General features: G+C 40.3%; 2 protein-coding genes and 1 long non-coding RNA gene across 9 annotated transcripts in view; 2 read left to right on the forward strand and 1 right to left on the reverse strand.

Annotated features, from left to right (window-relative positions):
• Nucleotides 1-6,287, forward strand: part of lmo7b (LIM domain 7b) — a gene marked incomplete at its 5' end in the record, with an annotated part of 28,844 nt that extends 22,557 nt beyond the window's left edge. For 2 of the 7 annotated variants that reach the window (XM_036136144.1, XM_036136147.1), the window contains 16 exon segments: nt 544-705; nt 844-1,019; nt 1,107-1,170; nt 1,243-1,299; nt 1,807-1,842; nt 2,440-2,465; nt 2,572-2,679; nt 2,772-2,855; nt 3,216-3,376; nt 3,520-3,564; nt 3,847-3,899; nt 3,975-4,149; nt 4,243-4,431; nt 4,576-4,684; nt 5,276-5,378; nt 5,596-6,287. In XM_036136144.1, the coding sequence (XP_035992037.1) occupies nt 544-705; nt 844-1,019; nt 1,107-1,170; nt 1,243-1,299; nt 1,807-1,842; nt 2,440-2,465; nt 2,572-2,679; nt 2,772-2,855; nt 3,216-3,376; nt 3,520-3,564; nt 3,847-3,899; nt 3,975-4,149; nt 4,243-4,431; nt 4,576-4,684; nt 5,276-5,378; nt 5,596-5,615 (1,568 nt within the window). 7 annotated transcript variants of the gene reach the window in all.
• A 12,234-nt stretch (nt 6,288-18,521) lies between these two features.
• On the reverse strand, nt 18,522-20,187 carry LOC105916353 (BTB/POZ domain-containing protein KCTD12). The gene has a single exon (XM_012850813.3). It carries the CDS (start codon nt 19,946-19,948, stop codon nt 19,160-19,162), a length of 789 nt encoding a protein of 262 aa, XP_012706267.1. The 5' UTR covers nt 19,949-20,187; the 3' UTR covers nt 18,522-19,159.
• A 1,049-nt stretch (nt 20,188-21,236) lies between these two features.
• On the forward strand, nt 21,237-27,406 carry LOC118562803. Its single transcript, XR_004930811.1, has 4 exons — nt 21,237-22,746; nt 23,227-23,352; nt 27,018-27,091; nt 27,203-27,406. It is a non-coding gene; the product is annotated as an uncharacterized LOC118562803 (long non-coding RNA).
• Nucleotides 27,407-27,753: the final 347 nt, after the last annotated feature.

Genomic DNA, 27,753 nt, shown 5'->3' on the forward strand with positions numbered 1-27,753 from the left:
CCTGGCTTGTTGATGTTTTACCACTATGACAGTACATTTACAGTTTGAGTCAAATGGTATTAAGATTAGATTTTGTCTTTGAGATGAGGGGAAAGTCATGACAGATTGTACATATAGCTTTTTTCCTTCTCAGCTGCTTTTTTACAACCAAACTATAAAACATAGCAGCTTTAGTCTGATCGCAGGGAAGACAAATGTTTACAATGCACTGAGAAATGTTTGTGGGTCAATTTGGGAGGAAAATTTGATATTGCTGGAAGGCTAGACTGTAATATATATGCATTTTATTTTTTGTTTACAAAACTGTTAAATGTCCGACCCTGATCATGAAAGTTTGTTCCAACTCCATGAATAATGAAGATGCAGCACAGGTGTCACTTACTTGTTGCTTTGTAGTTTAGTTTACTTGCCTACTTGTCAAATTAAGGAAGTAGTGAGCTGCTTTAACTTTCTTTCTGCTTTATAGAAAAAAATCCTCCTTTTTAAATTGGATGAAATTTCTGTCATCTCATGTTTTTCTTTCTTTTTCCTGACGTCTCACAGGCAGTCCGGCAGAGCACTGCCAGCTGTGTGTGGACGATGAGGTTGTGACGGTTGATGGCGTTGCAGTTGCACGCATGACCTACAGTCAGTGGAAGGATAAAATAGCATCCTCCCTACAAACTGGCAATCTAACCATGGACATTCGCCGTTATGGCGTGGATGGTAATATAATGTACCAGTAATGGTGATAATGATTTGGTCTCTACAGAAATTTGGAATTATTTTTTCATAAGATTTTAAAAAGCTTTGTTTTTTTTGGGAGGGTTTTTCAAGCATTTTTATTTTTTATTTTTTTTCCAGATTGGGGGACAAATAAAGGAAGTCATCCCAACCAGTCAGGACAGAGCAAGTTGACCCTCAATCTCACCTCTGCAGCACCTGTTTTAATAGGTCGCTCCGATCACCATGCCAACAATGCAGCCTCTACAGTACAAGCAGACATACAGGAATCCCAACTTAACGGGCAGACAGATGATGTAAGTGTATTCTTACACTCTCTTTTCAGAATATAGCCTTTAAGCTGTCCTATTATTTGCACTTACTGTGTTCTTTCATCCTCCCAGGTAACCCAAGAAAAGGCCACCGTTGGGGTCTTTTCTGGTAACGCTACAAAGGCCAGACATAAAGGTAGCGGTTATACACAACAATTTTAAATGCAGGCTCCTTTTCCCATATAACTCACTCTTTTTTTTCATTCAGAAAATAATATAACTAGAGAAAATCAGAAAAAGAGGGAAGAGTTTTTCACGCAGAAAGGTAAAACTAATAGTACCAAGGGCTTTGTGCATCCTGCTTGGAAGGCGTTTGCTTTGCTTTATTAGCTTCTTTAACTGCTTTTTGTTTACATTGATGGCTACATAGGCTAACATGGGACTGCTGCTGCTCAAAATCTGAAACAGGGCAAATAGTGTCTGTAATGATGATGTTTGGAATTAAATAACTTTCATAATGCATTATTTTTACATTAAAGTATCTTGCAAATTGCGGCAAAATAGTGCTCGTCTGTGCAGAGCACTTGATGTAACCAAACAAACACAGGACTGATGCAACTGTTCCTGTCTTTTTTAATTTAATAATGTGCTACTACAAGTCTGCAAAGCTGTACCGTGGTCTGTAATTGACTGCTTTATTTTACAATTACATATTATATGGGAAAATCAACCATATGTTAATGGCCATATTCTGGTTATGTAAAATGACCATGTGGACATCTGCGATTGTTGCTTTACCTGACGTTTCTCCTACAATGGCTTCTCTCCTCAGGCTTTGCAGGAATCAGCTCATGGGTTTACTTGTGTGGTAAATGTTTGCTCTGTGTTGAGTTTGTGTTTATTTTGAGCAGCTTGCTTGATGCTAAAGTCTGCAAAGCCACCATTTGTTGAGCATCAGCAAGTAAACCAAATGGTTTGGAATTTGTCAGAATGACAGATGAATGCCATTTCGTGTGGTTTTTGTTCTGTGCTTGAACAGTTTCTATTCCGAGTGTTTTCATTGTGCCATCTTCAGGCTGCGGATACATTGGTGTGCTGATTCAAAAGCAGCCTTGCTTTCAGGATTCAGTTCCAGCTACCAACAAGTTATTTTACACATTCCTCCTGGTAGATATGTATATGGGAAAACATTTCTTCCAACCAATTTAGAATCTATGTTTTGGCCTCCAGAAGGTACTGCAGCACAAAGCAAAGCTGTTCAGTTTTTATTTTGAATTTGTGTCTTAGATGCAGCCTAAGGGAATAACAAGGGGAATGTGTGCATTGTGAAATATAAATTCAGCTTTCTAAGGTATCCCCAGTCGTTGCATGGTGTCTGTTCAATCTACTGAATATCATGCTGCACTTGCTTTTATTATCTGAAAGAACTGTGGTGTTTTTGCTGATCTATGATCCTCTCATGCAGGAGGATCAGAGTCGGCAATTTCTGACGTAAGTTACTTAAGTCTGGCCATGCAAAAAAAAATGTAGTTTTGTTGAGTTCATGTGAACATCCAGATGATTTGAAAATTGCACTCTTCTGTTTTGACACTTCCAGATCCAGGTGCCCTCCCTCAACCCATCCTCATCCAGCTGGTCTTGGGACCATGAGGAGGATCGCAGGCGTCAGGAGAAGTGGCAGGAAGAGCAAGAGCGCCTCCTGCAGGTAAATGCTGTAATACCATCACAGGATAACAAAACAAAGAGTCTAGTGTCTGTGTTGAAGAAATGCAGTTCTTTTTGATTTTTATCCTTTAGGAACAATACCGGCGAGATCAAGAGAAGCTGGAGGCAGAGTGGCAAAGGGCACAACAGGATGCAATGGAAAGCGAGATCCTGAGGGTACAGTCCTGATACTCTCTGTAATTATAGTGTATTCATAAAAAGCAAAATTGTAAACTAGCACTATACCATCACTGAGTCAGAAGGTATGCTTGCTCTACATTCCCATATCCTACTATTGTGCTTCTTGATGCTAAAAAAACAGGTCTCTCTTGTAAATGAGAACTTCTCTATGGGATTACATGTTTAAATAAAGGTTGAATAAAAATAAAATTAAATGAATATTAAACCTGGTATCTAAATTTGAGAAATATTTATGACAAGCATATCATTACTATAAGACTCATTATTTATTCAGTTCAGAAAATTTAACAATCTTAATGTACTAATCTATATCAAGATGTTTTCTCAAACTCGTAGGAGAACACGGCTGAGGTGGGCAGCAGCCGTGAGACGTTTGCCACTTCGCAGCTTTATGTCAATGGACTGACGAAGGAAACGAAAGAGAAGCTGAACCTTGGCAGAGAAGATCAGAAAAAGGCAGAACTAAATCAGAATAACATGATTACAGAGAAGGATTGGTAAACAAGATTTATTTCAAGGGTTTTTGGGGTTTCAAAAGTGACAAACATTGCATGTTCTAAGATGTGCTTCTTTCTGTCATTGCTGGGTCATCTTGTGCTTTGGCTGGGCCTTTTTATTTGCTCCTAATGCTGAACATCAGGGCTGAGGGCTCCCATGGTTTCGCTCAGCTGTCCCATGCGCACAGGTCTGGACAAGTTTACCCCAGTTTCCACTTAATATCGCACCCTCGCTTTACCCTCCTGCTCCTGAACACAGAATATTTCACTTTAGAAAAAAGAGATAACGTAATTCTTCTGACTTGCTGCATTCTTTTTTTTCTTTAAAGCTGTAAGGGTTGGCTAACTTTTATTTTAGCGTTTGCTGCACAAAATTTATACTCAAAATATCTTCACACAAACAAATTAACACAAATGTGGAGTTTGATTCATAAATGGCAAATTTCTTATTCTTTGCATTTTTCTAACAGGGCAATGTCCATGTCTACGCCAGCTTTATCTGGAACCCACAGACAGACAAGAAGTTAGTTTAGCTTACTGTTAAATTTTTCTTTTTGCTCTGAAAATGCACTCTACTAACTCCCCCAAATTCTGCTAGGTTTTGTTGATCCAAGGAAGAGAGGACTGACTGTGTCAAAGGCTGAGAGACAGAGACAGCAGATTTTGGAGGAGATGAAGAAAAGGACTCAGCTTCTGACTGACAACAGCTGGATACGTCAACGCAGCGGCAGTTTTCACAAGGAGCCAATCGATGTTGGCATTTCCATGAAGAGGTAACTCCAGACTAAGGTTTAAGCGAGCAGTACATCTTGGCTGTTTACTTATTTTCTCTTCTTTTTTTTATGTTTTTGTAACTGTTTCCATAGATACGAGTCTCTGGACAATCTGGATATCCTACATCAGTCCCCAGACTGTGCTGCAACATTCACTTACCCTCGCCCCCATTCATCTGCCGGAGTTTACGGCGCTCTGAGTAGGAATCCCTCCTCACGCTACAGCACTGGATCAATATCATTTCAGAGAAATATAAACACAGAGTCCTCTCATCATGCCAGGTACACAATTCATGTAGTTTTATATATTTTTTTCTACCTTCATTCTTGTGCGAGTGTTTTTTTTTTTTTTTTTTTTTTTTTTCTTTCGCCCTCTGCCTTTTCCCACATGGTGGCCTATTGACATGTTTACATGTGGTGCCCCAGGATGGTCAGTGGCAGGAGGACTTGCTGTGTGTGTGAGCGTGCCCTGGGTAGTGGGGCAGCCATGGTCATAGAGACCCTTAGTCTCTGTTTCCACCTGACCTGTTTCCAGGTGAGACGTTATGACCTGGTTAGGGTGTGGTCACAAAATCCTTGTTCTCCTAAGAAAATTGATCACTGGGTAACACTGCCTGCTTTCTTCTTGGGGGCTTATATTGGGAAGCTTGTGAGTTTTTTTTATACTAATGTGACTAATCTTGCATTCAATGAAATCAGAAGCTTTGCATCTGTAGTCTGTTCTCATCTTTGCCTGCATGATAGTTTCTGCGTTATTGTCTTTAAAGCATCTAGAGTGGTGTCTGCCCTCCCCAAATAAGTGATATATGCTCTCTGTTCCAGCTTTTAATCCTTGTGGGTGATAACGGTATTCTGTCATGCCTTACTTTTAGATGCCAGTTGTAAAACCTCCCACTGGCATGAGATTTTTTTACATTGGTTCATTAGCCAGCAGATGTAAAATAACTTCACCTTCTGCTATTTAGAGTTCCTCGCAGACAAACATGCAATCTTATGTTCAAACTGAAACGAAGATCTGCTGTGTGCTAAGGTGGTGGACAGTTTGAAGTGATTCTGAGACATTACAGATCAGCTGGAATCTTAAATTGGCCCAGATCCCTTTCTCACTTCTCCATCCTCCTCTCAGTGTGTGGGCTGCCATCGACACCTCGGAGGAACAGAGACTGGAGTCCAGGTTCGCATCCAAAACAGGAGGCCCTACTGCGACTACTGCTATTTCCAACTCAAGTGTGAGTATTGGTCTTTGCAAGACTGACTGACCCTGACTGGTTCACCTAATGTAAGGAAAAGAAAACACCCCAGTTTGTACATCAGAGAGAGTATCCAAGTCAATAAACATGCAGTCTTTGAGGTTAAATTTCTTTCTATATGCAGAAAAAAGAATCCTAATCGTTTTTGAAGATCATGTTTTGACAATGAAACCTGATTTTCTGCTTTCCGTTTTAGCCCCTGCTACCCACATGTGACCAACACACTGTGCTCCAGATACAAGAGTAAACTGTGGAAAATGTCACCATAACGAGAGAACTTTTTTTTCTTTTTCATACAAAGAACTATGAGATTTGTAATGTTGGGTCTTGGGATACACAACTAAATTAAATTACTAGCTGGTTTTATCTCGTAAATGCCATTAAGCTGAACTGTATTTCTGCTAATTTAATTCCAAAAATGTAGATTTAAATATAAATTAAAGAATTGAATTACAACTGTCTAATTACTTAATTGATTTTGTGGCGTCTGTGTGCTGTGTCTAGCGTTCCCAACAGTGCAGTAAATATTTCAGATGCTTCTGCAGAGGCTGTAAAATGTGACACATTTTAATAATGTACTGAAGCATTTTCTGCTTACTAGTAAGGTTTAATGTGCTTGTTGGGATAACTCATTGATGTATACAATACATGAACACTGTTCTATTAAAACATTTGTAAATAAAAGTACACTAAACAAAATCCACCTGGTTTGTTCATGTTGTCATATAACCACATGGTGGCACTATTGTTCTCATAATGAAACTGTCTCTGTTGGTAGAAATGTTTAACTTAGTTTTGAATATATCCAAATTATTTCATGTTGCTGGTGTGGAAGCCTTTCAAATGTTTCCCTCTGTATCGTAATTTCTGAATAAAGGATTCAAGGTTTGTGTTAATGTGTTTATCTGTGTGCAGCGGGATTTACTACTTGTCACCAAAGAGTGAAGTCAGCAAAAGCAACTAAACCAAAATAAGGAAATATGCAGTCATTTAAGTGCCAAAGGAAGTCTGCCTGCCTGCCCTGACTGAGGAAAGACGGCTCTTTGTTTTTCTTCCACTTTGCTGTATATGCAACAATACTGTGTAATGCGTCAACATTTCTCAGCACTATTCCAAGATTAGTTTCTGCTTATTTACCTTAGTAATGTGTGTAAGGAGAATCAACTGAATTGATTCATACCAGAGATGAATGTAGCCCAATAAACTTGCCTTGCTAAAGTATTTTATTGAAAGGATTTTCTGAGCTATTTCTATCTGCAAATAACATATCTACCTGATCTAATTATGAGCTCTTCTGGGAAATTAGAAAAATAAAGTCAACAGTATTAGAAAAATACCTTAGCTTTTATGAAAAACCTTGAATAAAAGGGTTGTTGTGGTCTGGAGGAAGAGCAGTCATCTAACAGTTAGGGTGTTGGTTTAAGTCCAGCTTCCCCCACCGCATGGTGACGTGTCCCTGAACCGTCCGTTAACCCTGAACTGGGATTTATAAGTGTGTGGATTGTAGTGTAAAAGCGCTTTCAGTGTTTAAGAACGAAAAAGCTGTAAAAAGGCGGTCCATTTCCAGGAACAAACCACAAGGTTAAAAAGTCAACTTGTAAATCGACAACTGTCACTTTGAAATGTCAATATATCTGCTCACTAAAATAACTTCTGGAATTGGTAAATGTCCAAATCAATAAGCTAATAGAATGTACCTGGAAATTCAAACTTAGAAAATGGTTGTGTGTGTTACCTCAAAATAGGAAGACTTAATTCATTAATCTGGTTATGTTTTATTGTCTCATAAATCAGGACTTTTTTTCCTAAGGATGCTTACTATTCATCCCTAACTCAAATATATTAATAAACCAGGGTTTTGGTCATGAGTTTAAAGCTTAACTGTGTTAAAATTGTGGTCTGTGACTGATTTTTACAACACTGAGAAATGAAGGTCTTACATTATTTTTGGGAAACTGACTTGCAGGAAAAGTTGTACAGCTGTGCAAAAACAAAGAGATTTCTTTGTCCGGGCTCTTCGGTGGAGAAATGCTGTGGTGTGACATGCTGGATTTAACCTCTGCCGTCCGCAGCTAGAAAAAAAAAAAACTCTGGGTTTTGGTTCACAAAGTCCAACTTCACTTGTATTTCTATTTGTAATGACTTATATTTACAGATGTTGGAATCATGAGACTAATTTACCCCAGAGTGACCATTATACGAGTACACTCGGTACTGAAAGTGCACAGAGACAGTTTTTACAGCAGGATTTTTGTTTCAATGAGGAAGTTGTTCATGCAAATGTCCACATCTGTTGTAAATTACACAGAACTTCCCAACTCGTCTCAGCTGAATGGGTGTAGGGCCTACATATGTATATTTTTTGTATTCTGCCACAAGTCGACATGTAGACACTGGGAAAGAAAGAGACGGTTTTAATCGTCTAACTTTCATCAGCCCTTGCCTAATCGATGGTAATGTTTTACGGTTCACTGTGACCCTGGTGTTTTGTAAGAGAGTTCACTTCCCCAAAGGCACAAGTGGAAACATTTCTCCGTTTGTGACATCCTCGGTCTGTTTTTTTGGAGGAGGATAGCCGAGCATGACCTATTTAAATACCACAAGTGGAAAAGGCAGAGGGTGAAACAAAACGGACAGGATCCGCAGGTTAGAAGGCATTTGTTTAAATTTAACATAAGCTGAAAGGAATAGGTTGTGTGGGACAGTGTTTACATAGCTACAGTAGAAAACATTCCTTTGAGTGAAATGGCTTGCCTTCCCCACTCAGACTAAATCTTTTTATCCTGTTTATATATTAAATCATTGATTTTTCCATTTGAACTGTTGGATGTTCATTTGGCCTTTAGCTCACCAGATATTAAATGTCTGATGCTTGGGGAAAACAAACTTACCCTGAAATGCTCAGTTAAAGGCTGACAACCACATGCAACGTCAAGGCTGTATAATTACCCAGCTTTATACGTATGGGGAAACCCCAAAGCAGTAGCCAACCCATAGTTTGTTTTTAAATCTTTCAAGTGGTTTTAAGTAGTACTGGGATATATATATATATATATATATATATATATATATATATATATATATATATATATATATATATATATATATATATATATATATATATATATATATATATATATGTGTGTGTTTGTCTTTTCTAACGGTTTCTCTTGCTGAGTGGGAAAGTCTTGACCTTGGTCTTTACTAAAGAATCTAAAGAATTTAAGGCTCATTACTTCCTTTGGGTATAGGACAGCTCAACTTGGTTGTTTTGTGCAGGAGACACTTGATGATGACCCAAAGTTGTTTATTAGATGAAAATAAATGTTTATTGTGTGTGTGTGTGTGTGTGTGTGTGTGTGTGTGTGTAGAACGTCTTCCCTTTACTATTCTGTGAGAACGTGTTTGTGTGACTGGCCTCAAGCAGTAAAGATTTCTGTCAAACCCCTTGTCCTCGTCTGTGGAGAATCCCGCATCCCATCTACTGCTGATCTTAACATGGGCAACTCTCGAATAAATGTTATAGAGAATCTTCTTCTATTTGACTTTTTGTGCCAATTCCCTGCAAAGATTTCTTAACAAGTTTAGCCCCCAACTTGGATCATGTTTGCATCCACTCATGGAGGGGTGTACAGCTTGATTCTGAGAATGCTTCAAAAGTGACTTTTTATTGCAGCTGCTGTGTTTATGAAAGGAATGTATGACGACATTAAAAGCTGCAAATGTGGCCTAAACCCTTTGTTTTCCGTCTCTTGGCGCATGACCCAATGTGTGGCTGTCCCTGGAAGAAGAAACCGCAGGCTGAACTGTGCCTTGCAGCTCTCCGTGTCGTGTGAGGGAAACATCGCTGTAAAATTATCCAGAGCCCAAACAGTCGGCGCTGGACGCTCAGCTCCAGAGAAACCCTGGCCGGCTGATGTGGAATGTGTTAAGACGATCTGCCACTTGAATTATGATCGTTTCTAAATGTGATGTTTAGTCTCTTTCAGGTTACAAAAGGGGAGCGCTTTTCAAAAAAACGTTTTTGTTGACTCACTGAGGCTGTGCTGTGGCCAAGCTTAAATGGTTTGTGACCTTTAGATATGTTTAACTGACAGGGGCCTCCTTTTACGTGTTGACTTGCAATCATTTGATGTTTTTCCAAAAGTAGAAATCCATCCAGTATTGTGACGGTTTTATGGAAAGCCAGCAGTTAAACTGACACAAAAAAAAGACAGTTCAGGTAAAGTTACTGTTTCTCTTTACAGGCTTTGGCAGAATTATCTGCACCACTGAACTGACTGCCTGCCAATAAAATTGTTCTTAAACATAGTAAAATACCCTGCAAAGAAATATCGGGAGGTCTGGTATTCAAAAAATGTTTGGCAACCATAGCATCTAAATTGTCTGGAGCATTTTTTCCCCCCTTTGGAAATAGATCCTTTTTCCTGTCCATTTTTACTTGAAATGTCAGCAGAAAGCAAGGAAAGTGTCGAGGAAAATAAATTCACAGTAGAACAGTCTCTGAAAGCGACTAAGTGCCATAGCGCCTGAGAGCTGTTGCATTGTGTGATGTACCATTTTCAGAATCCCCCTGTTGGCATAGGTGCAAGTGTATCTCACAATATATTTACACCGCCTAATAAATGCAGACAGCTTTTTAAATTTTCTCAGGTTATCTTTTACATTCAACTTTGAGCTGAACTTTTTAAAGTGTGACAAAACAGCAAAAACAGGAAAACATGTGAGTGACAAACTCTGGCATACTGGTTTCTTTGGTGTTTTCCATAGTTTCTGTGAAAAAGCTGCCAAAGTCCATTAGAAAAACGTTGAAATAGCTGTAGAAAGATTCGGTTGCCACTTTCGATTACAAGAAGGCCTGACACCAATAAAGAAAAGAGAGTGAATACCACAAAAAGGGAAGATTCAAGGCTACAGCGCATAGGGCATCTTTGACACTGCATATGTTAAGCAGCAAAATGAAGCTAAAAGCGTGCCAGCTAAGAGCCAGCAGTACGAGTCTTGTCTAACCTGCAGGATCCTTTTCGGATGGGTACTATTTTTCCTCTTGAAATCTATTGCAACTACACACTCTTATAATTCATAAAACTGTTTAACAGCCAAAATTTAAGCAACCTTAATCGAAGTCCTGTAGGTCCACTCACCCTCACTGAGGGTGATAAGATGGCTAATCGGTGGAATTAGATCGTTCACGTCTTGCCCTTTTAAACAGCCTTGAGAGGGAGGGAGAAGGGGGCTGCACTTCTTGTGAAAGGAAGCCTGCTGCAGCAACAGCAGGGGAGGAGGATGCTCCCTCTCTTCCTCTCTATTCCCTGCAGCTGATTGATGCTGGCAGCCTTTTACCTTTTAGTTCACCAACTCAGTGCAAAGCTCAGCTTTGTCACTGGGAGCTACAGCAATCTCCGGTCTGCCGCTGGGCGCTGGGAGCAGCTCAGCAGAGACTGGCGACATTTATGTGCTGCCTCAACCTCAATAAGAGAAGAAAGAAACCCACAGCAGAGAGACAGAAACAGAAATGGTTTTGGTCAGAGACGCCGAGGTAGAGTCCTTCCAGGAGACAGGCGAGGTTCCCAGTCTGTATGTAGCGACACCCGGCTTTTGTCCTCCTCCTGGCTGCAGTGACAGGCGCTTTTCAATTCTTTCCAAAGTGCATGTTTATATGGTCAAAACAATAAAGACAGCATCCAGAGATTATCAAACACTATGGCTGTTTTACCCATGTCACCAAACTATTGTTAGCTAACTTAATAACCGATTCATGTCTAATATAGTTAAACAATTCGTAAAATGCTACACAGTAACAGATCTGATCATAGTCTAAAAAAAAAACCTCAATATTTGCACCAATATTGATGGTGGTTTTTAATACGAAACAAGCTATAAGTCAGATTTCCAGGGGGAATCAGGTTTTATCTGGAATGTATTATTAACTTCTGCCTCTTTGTACATTCACTGAATTCCTTTTCTCCAGCGCAAACACAAACTGGCTAGATAATCTGTCATTCCTGGAATAAGGGCGGGATTTGTTTTCCAGCAATCCACTGTGACAGTAGAAAAAAAAGCAAACACCCAAACTATAAAAGTTAATGAGACGTCTGAGTGTCACAGATACCAACAAGTGAAATCCCACAGATTAGAGTGTCGCTTCGCAGGCATCTGAGGTTTATGAACGATGGATTGTGACTTTAAAAATGTTGCTTTGAGTTTTGTACTGCAGAGGCTAAATCTGCCTCTGGAGCAAGATGAATCGAGGATATACAGCAGATAACAGAGGATGGAGGTTTCCTTTCTTATGAAGTTGCAGGTGCAGTTTGGAGAACTACTACAACAACAAGAAGAACAGACGCACTTAAGGAGATTTACGTCTTAGCCGTGTCCAGTTCAAAGAAATGTTAATGATTCAAGAACAGCATGGGCTAGTAATAGTTTGACTGCTTGGAAACACAAACTGTTAATGGTGCATTCAGGTGGTAACCGAGCACTGAGGCTCTGCGCTGTGATGGTCTGTTACAGAATGTGTGCTTTACATTAGTCTTTCATGACCAGACACTTATCATGCTTTAATCAAACAGCAAAGTGTTTACCCTAAAACAAACAAGTACAAATAAAGAAATTAAAGTGTATGGGAAAGATGCTAGAAGAATTAGAATGTGTTTTTTTTTTCATTTGAAAGCTTCTGATTGTAAACTCTTACAAAAACCACTGATGACAAGATTTCCATTATATGTTTGTCGTTAGATCAAAGCCCGGTCAGAAAAGAGCCAGTGGTCAGTTATAATGCTTATTTTTAATGGATGTCATTGACAGCCCACCATGTCTTTAATGTTTACTAACTGCAGTTAGCAATTTGGCAAAATATGAATGTATACATAGTATAGGGTACAGAGCAGTGAACAAAGAGTTTACCTCCCTACAGGTGATTCAATTTATTTCTTTATTTTCCTTTTTCATCACTTAAATGTTTCAGATCATCAAACTCATTTTAAAATTAGATGAAGTTACATTGAGTCAGTACAACAAGCATTTATCCAATGAGGAGTTAATTTGTTAAGGGGAAAAGTGTCCCAAACCAACCAGGGCCTTGGTGAAAGAGAAATTGGCCCCTAAACCTAAGGACAAGTTGTTCCACCCCCAGGCAGCAACAACTGACAGCAAACGTTTGCGATAGCTGGCAATGAGTCTTTAGCATGGCCACTGAGCAATTTGGCCCTACCTCTGGAGCAGAGGAATGTTTTCATTCAGCCATTCTGGGTTTGAGTATAAAAAACCAACAAGGTCACCGTAAAAAGTTGGATTTGAGTCCTAACTTTGGCTTTGCCACTCCAAATCCTTGTTGAGTTTTTTAGACAAAGGTGTCCTTATTACAGTGTCTTGGATCATTGTCCTACAGCAGAATCAAAGTTTGAAAAGGTTCTGCTGGTTGACCAGCCTCTCCTGGAAAGAGTCACCACTGCTGCTTGTTTTCTCCACTTGTGAAGTCTGACTATGTCACTGTGGTTCTATGTGATCCAGAAGACTTGGCTTTGGTACTCTTTTCCAGATTGCTAGGTCTCAATTACTTCTTTTCTGCTATTCTTTAAATTTCTTCCCATGATATGTTGCTTTTTGAGACCTTTCAGCCATCCGAGAGGTTCTATTTAAATGACTTATTATACCGACAGGTCAGGTAATGATCAGACCTGGGTTTAGCTTGTAAAATTGAGCCCAGCTTTGTAAAGAGTACATGATTTAACGAGGGGGGCAACTATTTTACCCCATTGGGCTAGGTCGGTTTGGATAGTGTTTTTCTCTTTAATGAGTGAAAGCATTACTTGATTAATGCTTTTTCTATTTACTCAGTTTATCTTTATTCAATATCAAAACTAATCTGAGGAACTGAACAACTTAGATGTGGCAAAAAAACAAAACACAAACTGAAGAACACTGTAAGGGGAAAATACTTTTTCACAGCCCTGTACAAGATACTTTTGACTGAATGATCACATTTCATGTCCAAGTTCTTATGATCTTCAAGAAATAGGAGCATTTTAGGCTCTAAATACAATGAAAAGCCAGTTTTTGTACTCATTGCCTGCACCGTTTAAATCTTAGGGAGTGTACAAGCGGGGACTTGAGCTGTGTGAGATGCCAAGAGTGCAGTGGTTCAAAAGAGTGTGCTTTGGCCAAACACCAAGTTGTTGCCTCAAGTAGTTTGTTCCCGCTTGCTGAAAACAGCCAATCTCTGGATGCTTGTGGGCCAAGAACATGTTTCTAGGAGAACATCAAACGGGTATTTCCTGTTCCTGTCTGTGGGGATTCAGCCAGAGCTAGCCCCCCTCAACTGGCAACATTGTTAATAAATAGAAGACAATTAATGAATGCAACTTCAATTTCTTGTACAAGGGTGTCAATATATATATATATATATATATATATATATATATATATATATATATATATATATATATATATATATATATATATATATATATATATATATATATATATATATATATATATATATATAGACACCATGAATCCAAAACTATATTTTATTACTCTGACGAATGTATCTGGGTGTATGTGGATACACTTCAATACATAAGTTAAACTTATGCATGAAAGACAGAGATTTACCCTGTACATCTGTACAATGTTTTGGTGAGGATAAGCGTTAGCTATGCAAGCTTGAACCATATCCTGAGCCTAAGTGTAGTACAATGATATCCGAGAGGTCAAAGAGAGTCATGATTTAAAGGTTCTACTTCTGACATCTCAGATGCACCGTGAAACATTAGATACACCATGATGTGACCCCAGGGTAATGTTACATATACAGCTCACAATCATGCAAAAGAGCAAGTCAAAGGTTTTTTTTCAAAACGCTTTAAATGTAATGAACTAGCATCCTGTGTGTGCCACCTCTTGTCTAATGACTGCTGGATAACTCCTTGTACATGTGGAAGAATTGTGCAATGCAAATGTCGTGGCAATGACATAAGATCATTACTTATTCTCTTGATATGTTATGCTGATGCTCTGTCTGCACTGATGAAGATTCCCTATCATGGCTTGCCATATTCTCATGGTGGCAGAAGTTGGATTTATTTTCTGATAAATTAAGGTAATAATCATTGACCTTCTTGGGGGTATTCATAGACCGAATATATTTAACTTTCAACCACAAAACCTCAGGCGATCTTTAAGTGCGAAATATTGAAATAAACGAGACAAAGAAGAGACGTGGCTAAAAGTAACTGACTCACTTCTTTATCACCAGCACACTGGAACATTTTTCTCCTACCCGATACGCACACAATATGTGTAAATAGGCAACATGAATACACACACATAGTTGATAGATATGACGGACCTTCATGTATCACGACATCTCCTCGCATTACACCCACCCACGTAAAAAAAAGTATTTATAGAAGCAGCAACTTATGTGATAAGATAAGAAATTGTGGGACAGCAGCGCGAGAGAAGAAGAAAATACTCTGCAAAACTGGGACTTTTCATTGAAATTCATGTTTGCTTTGGAGCGATTTCAGCCAAGTTGAAACAAGCTCCAGTCCTGGGAGCTTCAATCCTAACATCCTGGGGACAAACTGGTGCTTCTTCATTTGTGGTAACTTATTAATACATCCAACCATAGGTCAGAGGTACCAAACTTCTAAACCTTTGATGTGCTTACACTTTTAATAAAGATGCATTAGTAATGCAGAACTGCTTCTTGAAATATATAAATGGTCATATAGCTGGATCAACCACCTTTACAAGCAAGAAAAAAAGTATAAACATGTGATTTTCTCACTCTCTCTTTCTCGGATGCATCTTTCCGTTACATTGCGTACTCTTTTGCGTATGTCCTCAAACTGAAAATATCATTTGCAAGTGTTTAACTTGTTATTTTGCTATTCTATGGCTTTCGGTTCTAAAATGTAATGGCAAAAACATGGCAAAAAACAGTGCCTTTGTGTTGTTTTATTTGATGCTAATGCTTTTCAGGATCCTTGAAAATCTGCCCTTATAAATTCAAGGGTTGCACGGCAACAACAGAGTTTGATACTAATAAAGAACATTGACTGTAAAAAAGGGCATTGTAGATGAAATGAGAGAATGTTTTCACATTCGCCATTCATCCGTCCCAGTTTATTTTCTGCTCCCACACACCTGTTTATACAAAGACAAACAGAGAATGAATTATTTATTCATGCCTCTCTGTGTGAACAGCGTGCCGACTCTGTATACCGAAGAAGCTGGAATTAGAAGAAGGCTAGCAGAGTTAAACACAAGCAGGTCACAGCAAGCTCCAGACAGGGGCTGGGAGGGAAAGTGTGAAAGATTTAGCGCATGGAGGCTGATATAAAGGAGGCCAGCAGGCTGGCGTTATCTGCAGCTCTGTAATTTGGCTAATTTGGCTCCCTTCATCTGTCGCCCTTCTGCGCTTTGTGTTTCTCGGAGGTGTGTGTGCATGTGTGTGCGTGTGGGAACATTAATAGCGTTTGGTGATAAGAGTTTTCTTCGAAAGAGAAAATAGCATGCAGTGAGTGAAATGTGTTTGGGAGGTGTTTTATCGGCAGCGACTCAAATCTCTTTCACAAGGGACTTTATTGGAAGAAGGCGGCTGCAGGAGAAACTCTGTATTGCTTCGGGAGCTCATACACAGAAAGCAGGACAATTCGAACTGAGCAAATTAACCCCATGAAGCATGTTTCTTAACCATCTATCTCCACATTTTAACATGAAGAGCATCGTGTCGTATAGTGCTGAATATAAAAAAATAAATACATTCTGGATAAGAGAGCCGAAATTAGATTAGTTCTGTAGAGTCTAGGGAAAAATAGCATGTACTATATCCTGTTTCTGGAGATGACATTAGGGGAAGAGTTGCGGTCCATCCTTCCTTTTTCCTGTCCAGATGGCAGCATCAGCTGACTGCAGATAGAAAGTCTCGTCTTTGGACATGGCAGTCATGCTCCTCTGTACTGTAAATGTGCATGAAAGATGTTAGACAACTAACCGTGTGTCTTTGCGCCTTTGCTGTTAAGTTTCCGATCAGAAACTGAGGGAACATAAAAAAGCAGCTCCACATGCTTCTTTGTGAATGGCTCACTTTGCATATATATATATATATATATATATATATATATATATATATATATATATATATATATATATATATATATATATATATATATATATAAATGCGAGTTCACTTTGACACACAAAGCCTTTTTGTATTAGACTTTATCCTGGGATATGTTGGACCTGTGCACTAGGATCCCAGAGGAGAAAAGACATTTGATTACTGTACTTGTCAGCCAAAGAGCACCCACCCCCTCACCCCACCCCCCTCACTTCCTGCCCAGGGGAGATAAAAAAGACCTCTTCAATATTGTGCTGCTTTAGATAAACAGCAACCAAAGTTCTCGTTTTTTTTTTTTCTTTTTCTTTTTTCTATTTTTATGCCAGCAACTTCTCAGTAGCTTCTGTGATGTAAGCTTTAGCTGGACTTTCATCATGAATCACTTGAATCCGACGAGCCTCGATGGGGAGAAACTAAAAGGGCGACGGCTTGCGTTTCTCAGCTTGCTTTAAATTCTGCTAAGCACGCACAAAATCGCTAAAGCTTTCGCGCTGAGACAATTTCTCAATTTTATGAGCTGGTTCAACTGTAACGCCAACACAGGAAACACAAACACTGATGTTTCGTTGCCAGATTACTTCTATCTAGATGTAAAACTGTCACTCATGTCATCAACTTCCTGTCTTCTTGTTTTAGTGGCCTTTAAACCATTTAGTGCTACACGACCGTTTCAGTTTTCTCTAAGCTTGATAACCACTTGATAATGTTTTCATTATCAAATGGTTAGCTGGCATTATGGTTTAGTGATCACTGCTTGCATGAAATTTCTTTTTCTTGGTTGCCAAAACGATGCGGTATGGCTAGATCAGTGTAGGAGTAAATTATTTTGTGCATCGACGTGGACTAAGATGGCGCTGAAAACTTTATTAATTTCACTGATTCAATTAATAAAATATTAATTATTACACACGCAGTGAATTATTGATTCCAAGTGAAACACACCAGTGAACTTTGATGGCTACAGCTAATGAAAACTTATTATTCACTTTCCTATAGAATCAAACCTTTAATTACAGAAATATGTTTTGACCTCATAAGGGTGAAGACCATTAAGCTGTTAAGCATCGTTAAAAAAAGCTGGCTGCTCGCAGGGCGCCGTATCCAAGGACATTGATGGAAAGTTGAGTGGAAGGAAGACTTGAGGTAGAAAAGTGGTACGCAAGTAACTGGGACAGCAATAATGGGAGGGCTGAGAAGCAAAGACCATTTGAGAACTACGGGATGATTCAGAAGGCGTGAACTGTGGCTGGAGTCTGTGATTCTGGAGCCACCACAACACAAACATATCCAAGTGTTTTGCAACAACTGTCACATCTGTCGTGTTGAGCCACTCGGGAACAACAAACGTCTGAACCGCCTTATCTGGTCGAAATAGAAAAAGGACTTCTGAGCTGTTGTTCGGGATTAAATGATGACGAGGCCATTCAATCTGCTGGTGTGAGAATGAATGGAGTTCTGTGAACAGGACACCGGACTCCCACACTGCAGAAAAACTGAAAGCTGTTATTAAAGCAACCTGGGCATCCTTAACATCTGAGATGAGACGCAGAGGGATCACCTTTATACCCACCGCATCCATGGGGTAATTAAAGCAAAAGGAGGCCGGACGGAGTATCGAGCTCATATACTGGACGGTAACTGGACATGCCTTTTCATGGGCTGACATTTGGCTTGTACAACACACACACACATATATATATATATATATATATATATATATATATATATATATATATATATATATATATATATATATATATATATTTTTTTATTATTATTTTTTCTTCCTTTGAGAAACTGGGCTGAATTTATGTCCCTAACTGTCAGACTAAATGCTCAAAACAAATTCCCCTGCGTGCAAAGAGCCTACATGACGTACACGTTTGACTTTTTCGACTAAGCTGCCAGAAAGGAACTCACTTGTTGAGGATATTTTAATTCATGGAAATACACAACAAGCTCAGAAAGAGGAACCAATATGGACAACAGAGTGGATAGTGTTAAAACATCACACTTTATTTGCTGTGTATTGAATAAAATAACCTTTACAGCATCTCATAGCACAAAAAAAAAAAACACGCCGACGTGTCATGAAAGCAACACAGAACGATAGAAAAATTCTAATAAGGCAACACACAACAGGAAGACCCAGGGTGCTTACGGTGCACATCCTAGTGAGTATATGTTCTTCAAAAGCATCTCCGCCACTACATCACAACGCAAGAGGAGAACACCAAGAATGAGAAGAAGGCTGGGGGTAAAGCTCCTTACATTTCTGCCACCCTGGAGAGGGGTGGGGGGGACCGAATGGTGCATTTAAGAACAAACCAGCCCCTCTAAGAGCCCTAAAGGCCAGCAGAGTGTAAAAATAACTCAGTGATATTATCTAAAAAGTCACGCTTGTCTTTGCTTTTAGAGGAGAGATTTATGTAGGAGTTTGAAGTTTTCTTGCGGCAGAGAATCTGCCTGACCCTACTCTGCAGATCACAAAGAACCCTGAATCTAAAGGCAAAGCTGGCTGGCACTGGGATCCGTATTAATCAACTTTCTGCAGCTATATAACAAGTTACAGACCCTGCTGCTGGTGCTGCAGCTGCTGCTGGGGGTCTAGGAGGGGGGGGGGGGCAGCTCATCGGGAGAAGACATACTCCGTGTAGCTGGTCCACAGTTTGTCCTCGGACGGGTCGTTGCTGCCGTATGAGCAGGTCCCGGTGGAGCTGCAGGCCACCATGTGGAAGCCGGCCTCCGCCAGCCGGTCAAACGCCTGCTCCAGGAAGTTGTACTTCAGGTAATAGCGGGCCGTGTATTTGTCCGGCGGCCGGTCCGGGTCGCGGCTCTCGTTCAGGGTCTCCCCGAAAACCTCCTTCGCCAGGGAGATCTTGCCGCACACGGTGATCCGGGCGACCCGGCGGAACTTGGCGTCCGCCTGGATGTCTCTGCCGATGGTGTAGGTGCCCCTGTAGCCGATGGTGATGTAGCCGGAGCAGCCCCCCGGGGAGCGCGGAGGTCTGTCTGGCGAGGAGGAGGGGGTGACGGGGCTGGGGAGCTCTGCCTCCTCCGGCTCCCCGCTGTCCTCCGCGGAGGAGCTGTCTTTGCTGGGCGCCGCCAGCCGCCTCGACAGCTCCGGCAGCTGGAAGTAGTCCGCCTCCCTCTGCAGCCGCTTTCTCTCCTTGAAGAACTCCGGCAGGAAGAGCTCCGAGTCGCGCAGGTAGTCCAGGATGTAGCGGAAGAGAAAGCCGTCCCGGTCGAAGAAGAAGCGGCCCTTGCTGTCTTTGGGCAGGGCGGCCGGGGTGTTCTGCATGAACTTCACCCACAGCAGAGAGTTGGGCACCGCGGTGAGCGTGTCGAAGCGGGTCACGTACACCTGGCCGCCCACGTTGAGCTCCACCACGTCAGGGAAAGTTGAACTTTGCGCCATATCTTCGCCTCCCTCTCCGGACAGGGGTCCCTGCTGCTGCTGCTGCTGCTGCTGCTGTGGACCTCAGGAGGGACAGTAGGGGAGGATCCGCCGTGGACAGTAATGTTTATAGTGGCTGGCTTCTGTCAGTGGGAGGAGGAGGAACCAGGGCGGCCAGCAGAGACATTAACCGTTCAGCGGAAAGCTCAGTGAAAACATCGTGCTGCATTCAGGGACCCTCCACTCCCCAATTTCACGTCACACCATATATTTCCTGTGTGGTGGTTCCCTGCGGCACAGAAGATTCTAAGATTCTCTGTTGCAATCAAGCAGTGAACAAATTGAAAAAAAAAACAAAAAAAAAAAAAAAACGTGTTCATGTCTGCTGCCATTTAATAGTGTCTTTCTGCATTGCAGTGCTGTAGCAAAGGACCAGAGGATGCATTTCTGAAACTTTTGATCATGTTGCATGAAACTCATCACGGGGGAAGTTTGTTCGTATTTTAGTTCTGAACGTTTGAAAAATCTGATCCCAACCGCAGTAGTAAAAAAAAGCATATTTCATTAATTTCAGCTGCTTAAAGTGATCATGCGTTATGGATGTAGGTGAATGCAGGATGACGTTTGACCCTGTGGATGGATAGTCATACAAAAATGTATAACAGTTTTGTCGTAAATCGTGAGAAAACATATCAACAGTAGATGTTTGATGCATAGCTAATACTAATATTGCAATTATATTCATCCTATAAAGCTTCTAAGCCACAAAAGCATCACACAACTTTCTGTTATTCTAGTTAACACATATATATGTTACCTAGAATAACTGTTTTTATTTTCTATTTATTCTTTTTTTTTTTTTTTGGGGGGGGGGGGGGGGGGGGGGGGGGTTCTAAGAATGCTGCAAGTCACTGTAGCCCCAGCCCAACAAACTAAAAGAAAGTTGTCTCACTTCAAAACAATTCTTGAAATGCTCTATAAATGCTTAATACATAGGGATAGAACAACTAAAAAGCGCAATAAAAAGAAAATTCAGTTTCAAAGTTGAGAAACACTTCTATTTGTAAGCGTTCCTATTTATTGTGCAGCACTTTTACTTCAGACGGTGGTATATTGCTTGACTTTATTATATGTAAAGTCATTGCGGGACATAAAAATGTTGTTTTTAAAGTAGGCAACATCAACAAGAATGATATAAAACTAAATTTGATTTTCCATACTCTCCAAAAAAGCACAGTATTTTTTAAAGAAAAGATTTACGGGTAGTTGTGCTCCATCTTTTAAACTTTTAAAGTTGACATTAAACTGAACTGACTGCTTCATGTCTCCAAAATATCTGAACAGGGAGAAAAAAGATTACTCAGAGTCAGACCACCAAAAGGCTTAACATTGGCTTGGTTCCAACCTAGCAGAGCCTGAGACATAATTAAACTAAGTTCTGCTTTTGGTCTCTTTTTTGCTTTTGGCCATGTCTGCGACATTGAAACAAACCTCCCTTTGATCTACCGCTAAAGTGCACAGAGCTATCTATGTTCATATCCCCAAACCAAATTTACAGTTTAATGCGAATGACAACCGATGGCATCATCTTCAATACTTTTTAACGCAAGGTGCAGGTGGTCCCTATCTTAAAGGTTAGATATGAAAAGGTTTTCCAAATGTTCTTTAGGGAGACACGAGAAACAGATCCACCTTCAGCAGAGAAGGCCGGCTTCTTTATGAGTTTACGCAGGACAAATACGAGACACAGAAGCACTAAATCAGAGCTCACTGGCCCGTGATTAAAGTCAATAAAGATGTGAGCGTGAGAGTGGAGAAGATTTTGCAGAGAGAAGGCGATACAGAAAGAAGTCATTTGCCATTTGTTTCTAGAAAAAGACTATTGACAGAAAAAGTAGAAACATGTTTGATTAAACCTATTTTACGTTGATGTATTTTAAACAAAAATAGAGTATATTACATTTCTAAATGTCCATCTATTGCACCTGACTGATAATTTACCTGTTGCATTCTTCACCCTTAATAAACATTTAGTTATTTTTTTTTTTATTGTTAGGGAGCTGGTCCCTTTTATTATTTGGCTCACACTGACATCTAGTGGCCAGTCTCCGAAACAGCATCTATTTTGTCTTCTGTGGTGTCACATGACAAGATGGGTGCCGAATGACATTTTCAAAAGCCTACATTCAAGAGAGGATTTTCGATTTTAACAATACTTTACTTTAATAACACTTTAACATGCACAGCAAAGAAAATGACTAATCAAGTTCCATTAGGTTCACTTTTTTAATATTCTTTACAATTACAAGTTCTGTGCATTTTATTCAAAGATTCAACGAGTCTTTATTGTCCCTGCATTTTACCGTGGTGAAATTTATTTTTGGCCACTCTGGTCCAGAGTACACACAATGAAGGCAAAAAGACAAACAGACAATGAACAAGGCTTACAGTGTTTTGTTTTCTGTTTTGTTTTTTTTTTGGCTGTTATTGGGCTATTATTTGATAGTGTCATGGTTGAGGGATTTGTTTGCTTGGTCTGGACTAATTAGTTTCCACTCCCCTCAGCCAATTGTCACCTGCCACCACCCAATCAGCTCTGTCCACACCTCAGTCTCCAGTCAGATCAACTCCAGCTGCTGTCAGTAATTACGGTCTCCTCTGGTCATCTGTTCACCTGCCTTCATGTACCTGCCTGACTCTCCCACTCACTGCCACATCGTCGCATCACCTCACTCGTGCTCTGCCGCCGTGGTGTTTTCAGATCATGTGTGTGTGCTTCACCCGCATCTGCTCAAGTTTGGTTCCACCTGCAACTCCTGGTCTGTTTCTGCATTCAGCATTTACAATAAACCCCTCTTTTAAACGCGACTCTGTGTTCGGCTGAATTTCGGGTTCACACCTACAATCGTTACCGATAGAACAAGACAAGGTGGAGCATAATTGTTGAGTGGAAGTGAAACAATACATAGTCATTGTCTTAAATAAAGATGTAAAATCTGTTGGAAGCATTTTAATTTAGTGCCTGATTCAATACGTTTCAGAACCAGCTTTCGCTGCAGTTTCAGCAAATGCTTTGGGTCGGTCTCTATAAAGCTTTGCACATCTGGACACTGACATTTTTGTGGACCCTCTTGCAAAATAACAGCCTCTCAGCTGGATTTAAGTCTGAACACTAACTGAGACATTCCCACACATCAATTTGCTTGTACATAGACTAACTAGCTCTGACTGTATGTTTAGGGTTGTTGTCCTGCTGGAAGGTGAACCCCCCAGTCTCAAGTCTGTTGTTTTTCCTGCAGAAGAAAAGCATCCACACAGCTGTGACCAGCTGGCGGTGGCTGGTTTCCACATGGTGGCCTGCGACTCCCCTGGGACCCGCTCATCAATGACCCGTAGGAGGGCAAACTGTGGACCACCTACATGGAGTAAGTCTTCTGCCAATTATCTGGTGGACCCTGAGATCCCCAGCAGCGTTTGTTTCGCTGCGGTGATGCTGCGCCTAATATTAGTCTCAACTGACCTGAAAAACTTCTTCAGCGTGTTTCCTGTATGCATGGCTCGTGGGAAACTTTAATGGGGACTTCAGTTACGTCCTTGTAGTCACTCTAGTGAATCACTACAGCTGCATTCAGAGTTGCCATTGTTTTCTTCGCTTCTTCTCTAATGCTGTTGTGGTCCGTCCCTGCCAGTTTAGGAGAACGGCCGTGTCTTGGCAGGCTTGCAGGGTGTAATACTGAGATATTATTAGACACACGCATGGACTTCATTTACTTACCAAGGGGCTTCTAAAAGTATTAGTTTGGATTTTATTCAAAGGTATCAGAGTAAAGGAGGTTGAATAAATATGCACAGCAAACTTTTAGCAAACAAGTTAGATTTTTATTTCTAAAAACAAAATTTGAAAGCCATATATTCCTTTTTTCGTACCACTTCACAGTTAGGCCCTACTTTGTGTTGGTATGTCATTTAAAATAGCAAGGGAACTTATTGGCGTCAGTGACTGCAACGTAACAAAATGTGAAAAAGTTCAAGGGGGTATGAGTATCATAAGCAGCAGATTCAGTTTTACTTTGACCCAAATCCAGTCTGGAAGTGGAGAGAGGATAACTCTCATTTAAAAGAAAAAGGAAAACCCGGCAGTACCAGAGTCAGGATGAGCAGTCATCTGCCTTGACCTGCTGGTGTTGACATGACACAAAAGAAATACAGCAAAGCTGGGCGTTCTGTGAGAAAGACAAAATCCCAAATACAACCAATAAGTTAGTTGTAATAATCCCTGAAATTGTGTACAAATCGATAAGAGAACGTAAAACTCACAGACTCTCTATCTGCACCCCAAAATCAAAGTGTTTTCCTTCGTTCTGTCTTAATCTCTTGGAAGTGTCATCTTTGATGAGGGTTGGCCTTTTTATAACAAGATGAAACACGATAATTGGATGAGAGAGGTTGTAAGACTTAGCTCATCAGCCACCTCCTGAAGAGTATGGCCACCAAAAGTATGGGAACTCTTTTATGCACCTCACTGTCTTGATCTCTAATGGCTGTCACTTCTGAGACTCATCAGATCGTGTAACCAGCCAAATGGGATTTAAATAAGCTTCCAAATTTTAGGATTGATTTACATACACACACTTCCTTTGTTTTAAATCCTTACTGAGGACCTTGGCTTGCCTTGTATTGACTTCTATTCATTGTTAACCCTACCTGACACCATAGTCCTAAATCTAACCCCAGCCACACAACAACCATTATCACTTAGCAGCAAGTACAAACACACACATACATACAAAACCTTTTTTAAAGTACAACTTGAGGACCGTCCCTTAACTTTGATAGACTTCCATTCATTTTCAAGCCTTTCTATGACCTAACCCTAAACCTAATTGATACCTTAGTCTTAAACCATATCCCTAAAAATAAAGTGAGGACCCTTTTTTCGGTCCTCACTTTACATCAAAGTCCTCACTTTACTAATAAAATAATTAAAAAAAATTTCCTCGCTCAGCTGCAAGTACAAGAATTCACACACCAACCTTGTTTAAAGTACATGGTGAGGACTGTGCCTTGTCTTCCATAGACTTCCATTCATCTTCAAGACTTTCCATGGCCTAACCCTAAACTAACCCCTAGCCCAGAATAAAAGTGAGGCCCAACAAAAGGTTCTCACTTTACATCAAACTCCTCACTTTACTAGTAAAATGATTAATGTTTGCTCATTTTAAATGAGCAAAAAGTGTTCTCGCTCAGCTACCGGTACAACACACACACACACACACACACACACACACACTGCTTTTTTTGTCCTAAAACTCCTCCACTTGTATGCAGCAAACACTGCATTTCATTTCACAGTCCTGATTTCTAACACGAAAACTAATGTTGCAGTTTTACATTTGATTGATTTTGGAATTAATAACATCTGGTTTCAGGAAGTACTACACATACAAGTATAAACAAATCTAACCATTAGCTTCTTGGAAAAAGACCATATCTACTCCAAGACTCACAGAGTAGTGCATGTGTGTATTTAAAGGAGATAGATGGTTGTGGTTGCATATGTTACAATGTTCTGTTTCAAAACTTCCCTCCCAGCCTGAAGGATGATGTGACCTCCTGCTTGTGACATAAAGCAGTCTTCTCAAGTGACTCCCAGTCAGACACATTTACTATGCAGCGGCCTAATTTCCACATGTTGACTATGCTCAGGTTCTCTCTAATGATCAGATCCCTATTCTGAATGGAAAAACAGACAGACACAGTCTACAGAAACACTCTTCCTGTTTCAATGAGGACATCACAGACACTTCCCCCTTTTATACTGCAGAACAAACCTGGGTGAAGATGCTGAAGCTGCTATTGAACGAAATAAAAAACAATGTATGAATTCCACCCATGAAAAGTTTTCTGTGTATTTATTTAAAAAACACATGACACAGGAAGGAGGTGAATTTTATGTCTTTAAAATTCAATGCCATGCAGTTTTGTTCAAAACAGGCACATTGTGTAGAAAGCGTTCCTGAAATTTCAAAATCTAGGAAAGTCTACAGTGATTTTTTTTAACCTAAACTGACTGTGAAAAACATTCTTTGGCCATACTGCCAGAAAGTAAACAATTTATCTGTTCAATTATATGCAGTACAGCAATCAAAGGGTTCAGGAAGAACATTTAGGAGGTTCTGTGTTCTACAGATGAAAATGTTTTACTGTTGATTGTGCTTAACAACCCCCCACCCCCCGCCCCCCAAACAAAAACAAACAAACAAAAAACTAAAGACCTGCAGAAGATGCTAGATGAAGATGATAACACGGTGACACTATCCACATAAAGAGCCCTGTATTAATATGGGCTGAAAGTTCACTCAGCAAGGAAGAAGCTGTTACTCTAAACGCAACATTAAAAACTAGATTATCGTTTGCAAATGCACACGTGGCAAAGTCTTAATTTCTTTAGACAGTGGGTGGCAGCATCATGCTATTTTAAAAACTTCCAAGACATCAGTCAGGCAATCCAATGGTTAAAGAGGCCTTCCTATTGAAAATTTGAAGTCAGAGTTAAAAAGGTGTGTGAGAGAGACACCCTCCAAGAAAATCTTTTTTAGTTCTGTCATGAGAAAGCGGCCAAAATTCCAGCCAAATCTTGTGAGACGCATGTGAAGGGACATCAAAATAGTTGACTCAAGTCATACGGTTTAAAAGGCAGCCCAACCAAAAAAGAGTGTAAGTAAATTTGAAAAATGTTTAAACAATTTCCAAAATTTTTATCTCAGTATTCTCCATTGTGCAAATAGAAGCAATTTTAGCAATTCTTACTAACCATATACAGAAAAGCTTTATTCTGATTTAATTAGAGTAAATCGTGCTTTTTAAAAGCTCAGTAGTCCACAAAGAGACATCAATCCCTCATGAGTTCAGACAGTGCATTGCAGGATTATAACAGATGGTGTGGGAGAGGAAGTTTAGACCGTTTATGTCCTGAGCTTCCTGAATAATGACACAAATAAACGTTGTGCACCAACAACAACACAGCGGATGTCATACTCGCAGAGCTGTGTGAAGCTAGGTTGTGTTCATCCCTCACCTCTCTACACAGGGTGTGGCTGGCAGGCAGGATCCTGCAGCTGAACACTCATCAGGAGGACCTTAAGGAGGAGCGGGAACCCAGAGGTAGACGCCAGATTGTTAGGTCTAGTAGAGTGGTAATCAGGTCTACCTACCTTCCTTCACCCTGATCGTCTCATACTTGCTTCTGACCTGAACTTTGTCCTCTGTTTTCAGGAAACAAGCCATGACCCATTCCAAGTTTAATTGTTCTGCTGTTTGGCTTCCTTTCCTTCAGAAGAAATCTTCCTGTGATTTTGTGCTGCTCTCCAAGCCCTCCTCCAATAAAGCAGCTGCCCTGATCCTGATTCACCCACCTGCCTGTCCACCTTTCACATGCTTCAGTCTGTGAGTGAAAAATCAAAACACTGCCTTGCCTATCCACTAAACCCAGACACACGCGCTGGTCTCAGACTCTGAGTTGTTCATCTCCCATGGACCATTATATTCTTCTTCTATAGGTAGACGCTCTCAGCTTCTCTGACAACCCGATTATCTTTAGACTCATGATCCTCCCTTCTTCCCTCTTAAAATCCTCAACCATACTGTGCACACATCAGGCATGTCGAAAGTGCGGCCCCTGTACTGCTTTTGTGTGGCCCCCAACAACCTTTCAAGAAACATTTGGCCCACCAGTACAGGTGGCTGGTGCAGATGGCAACTTTTATTTTTACTTAGGGCAAAAATAATTGACAAGATAAAGTCTTACAATTCAAAATGCTAAGTAC

Source organism: Fundulus heteroclitus, chromosome 4 (assembly GCF_011125445.2).
Source record: "Fundulus heteroclitus isolate FHET01 chromosome 4, MU-UCD_Fhet_4.1, whole genome shotgun sequence".
NCBI lineage: Eukaryota > Metazoa > Chordata > Actinopteri > Cyprinodontiformes > Fundulidae > Fundulus > Fundulus heteroclitus.

Bases quoted from the DNA above. Each gene is read 5' to 3' on its own strand.
- LOC105916353 (XM_012850813.3), bottom strand. From the start codon at position 19,948: ATGGCGCAAAGTTCAACTTTCCCTGACGTGGTGGAGCTCAACGTGGGC.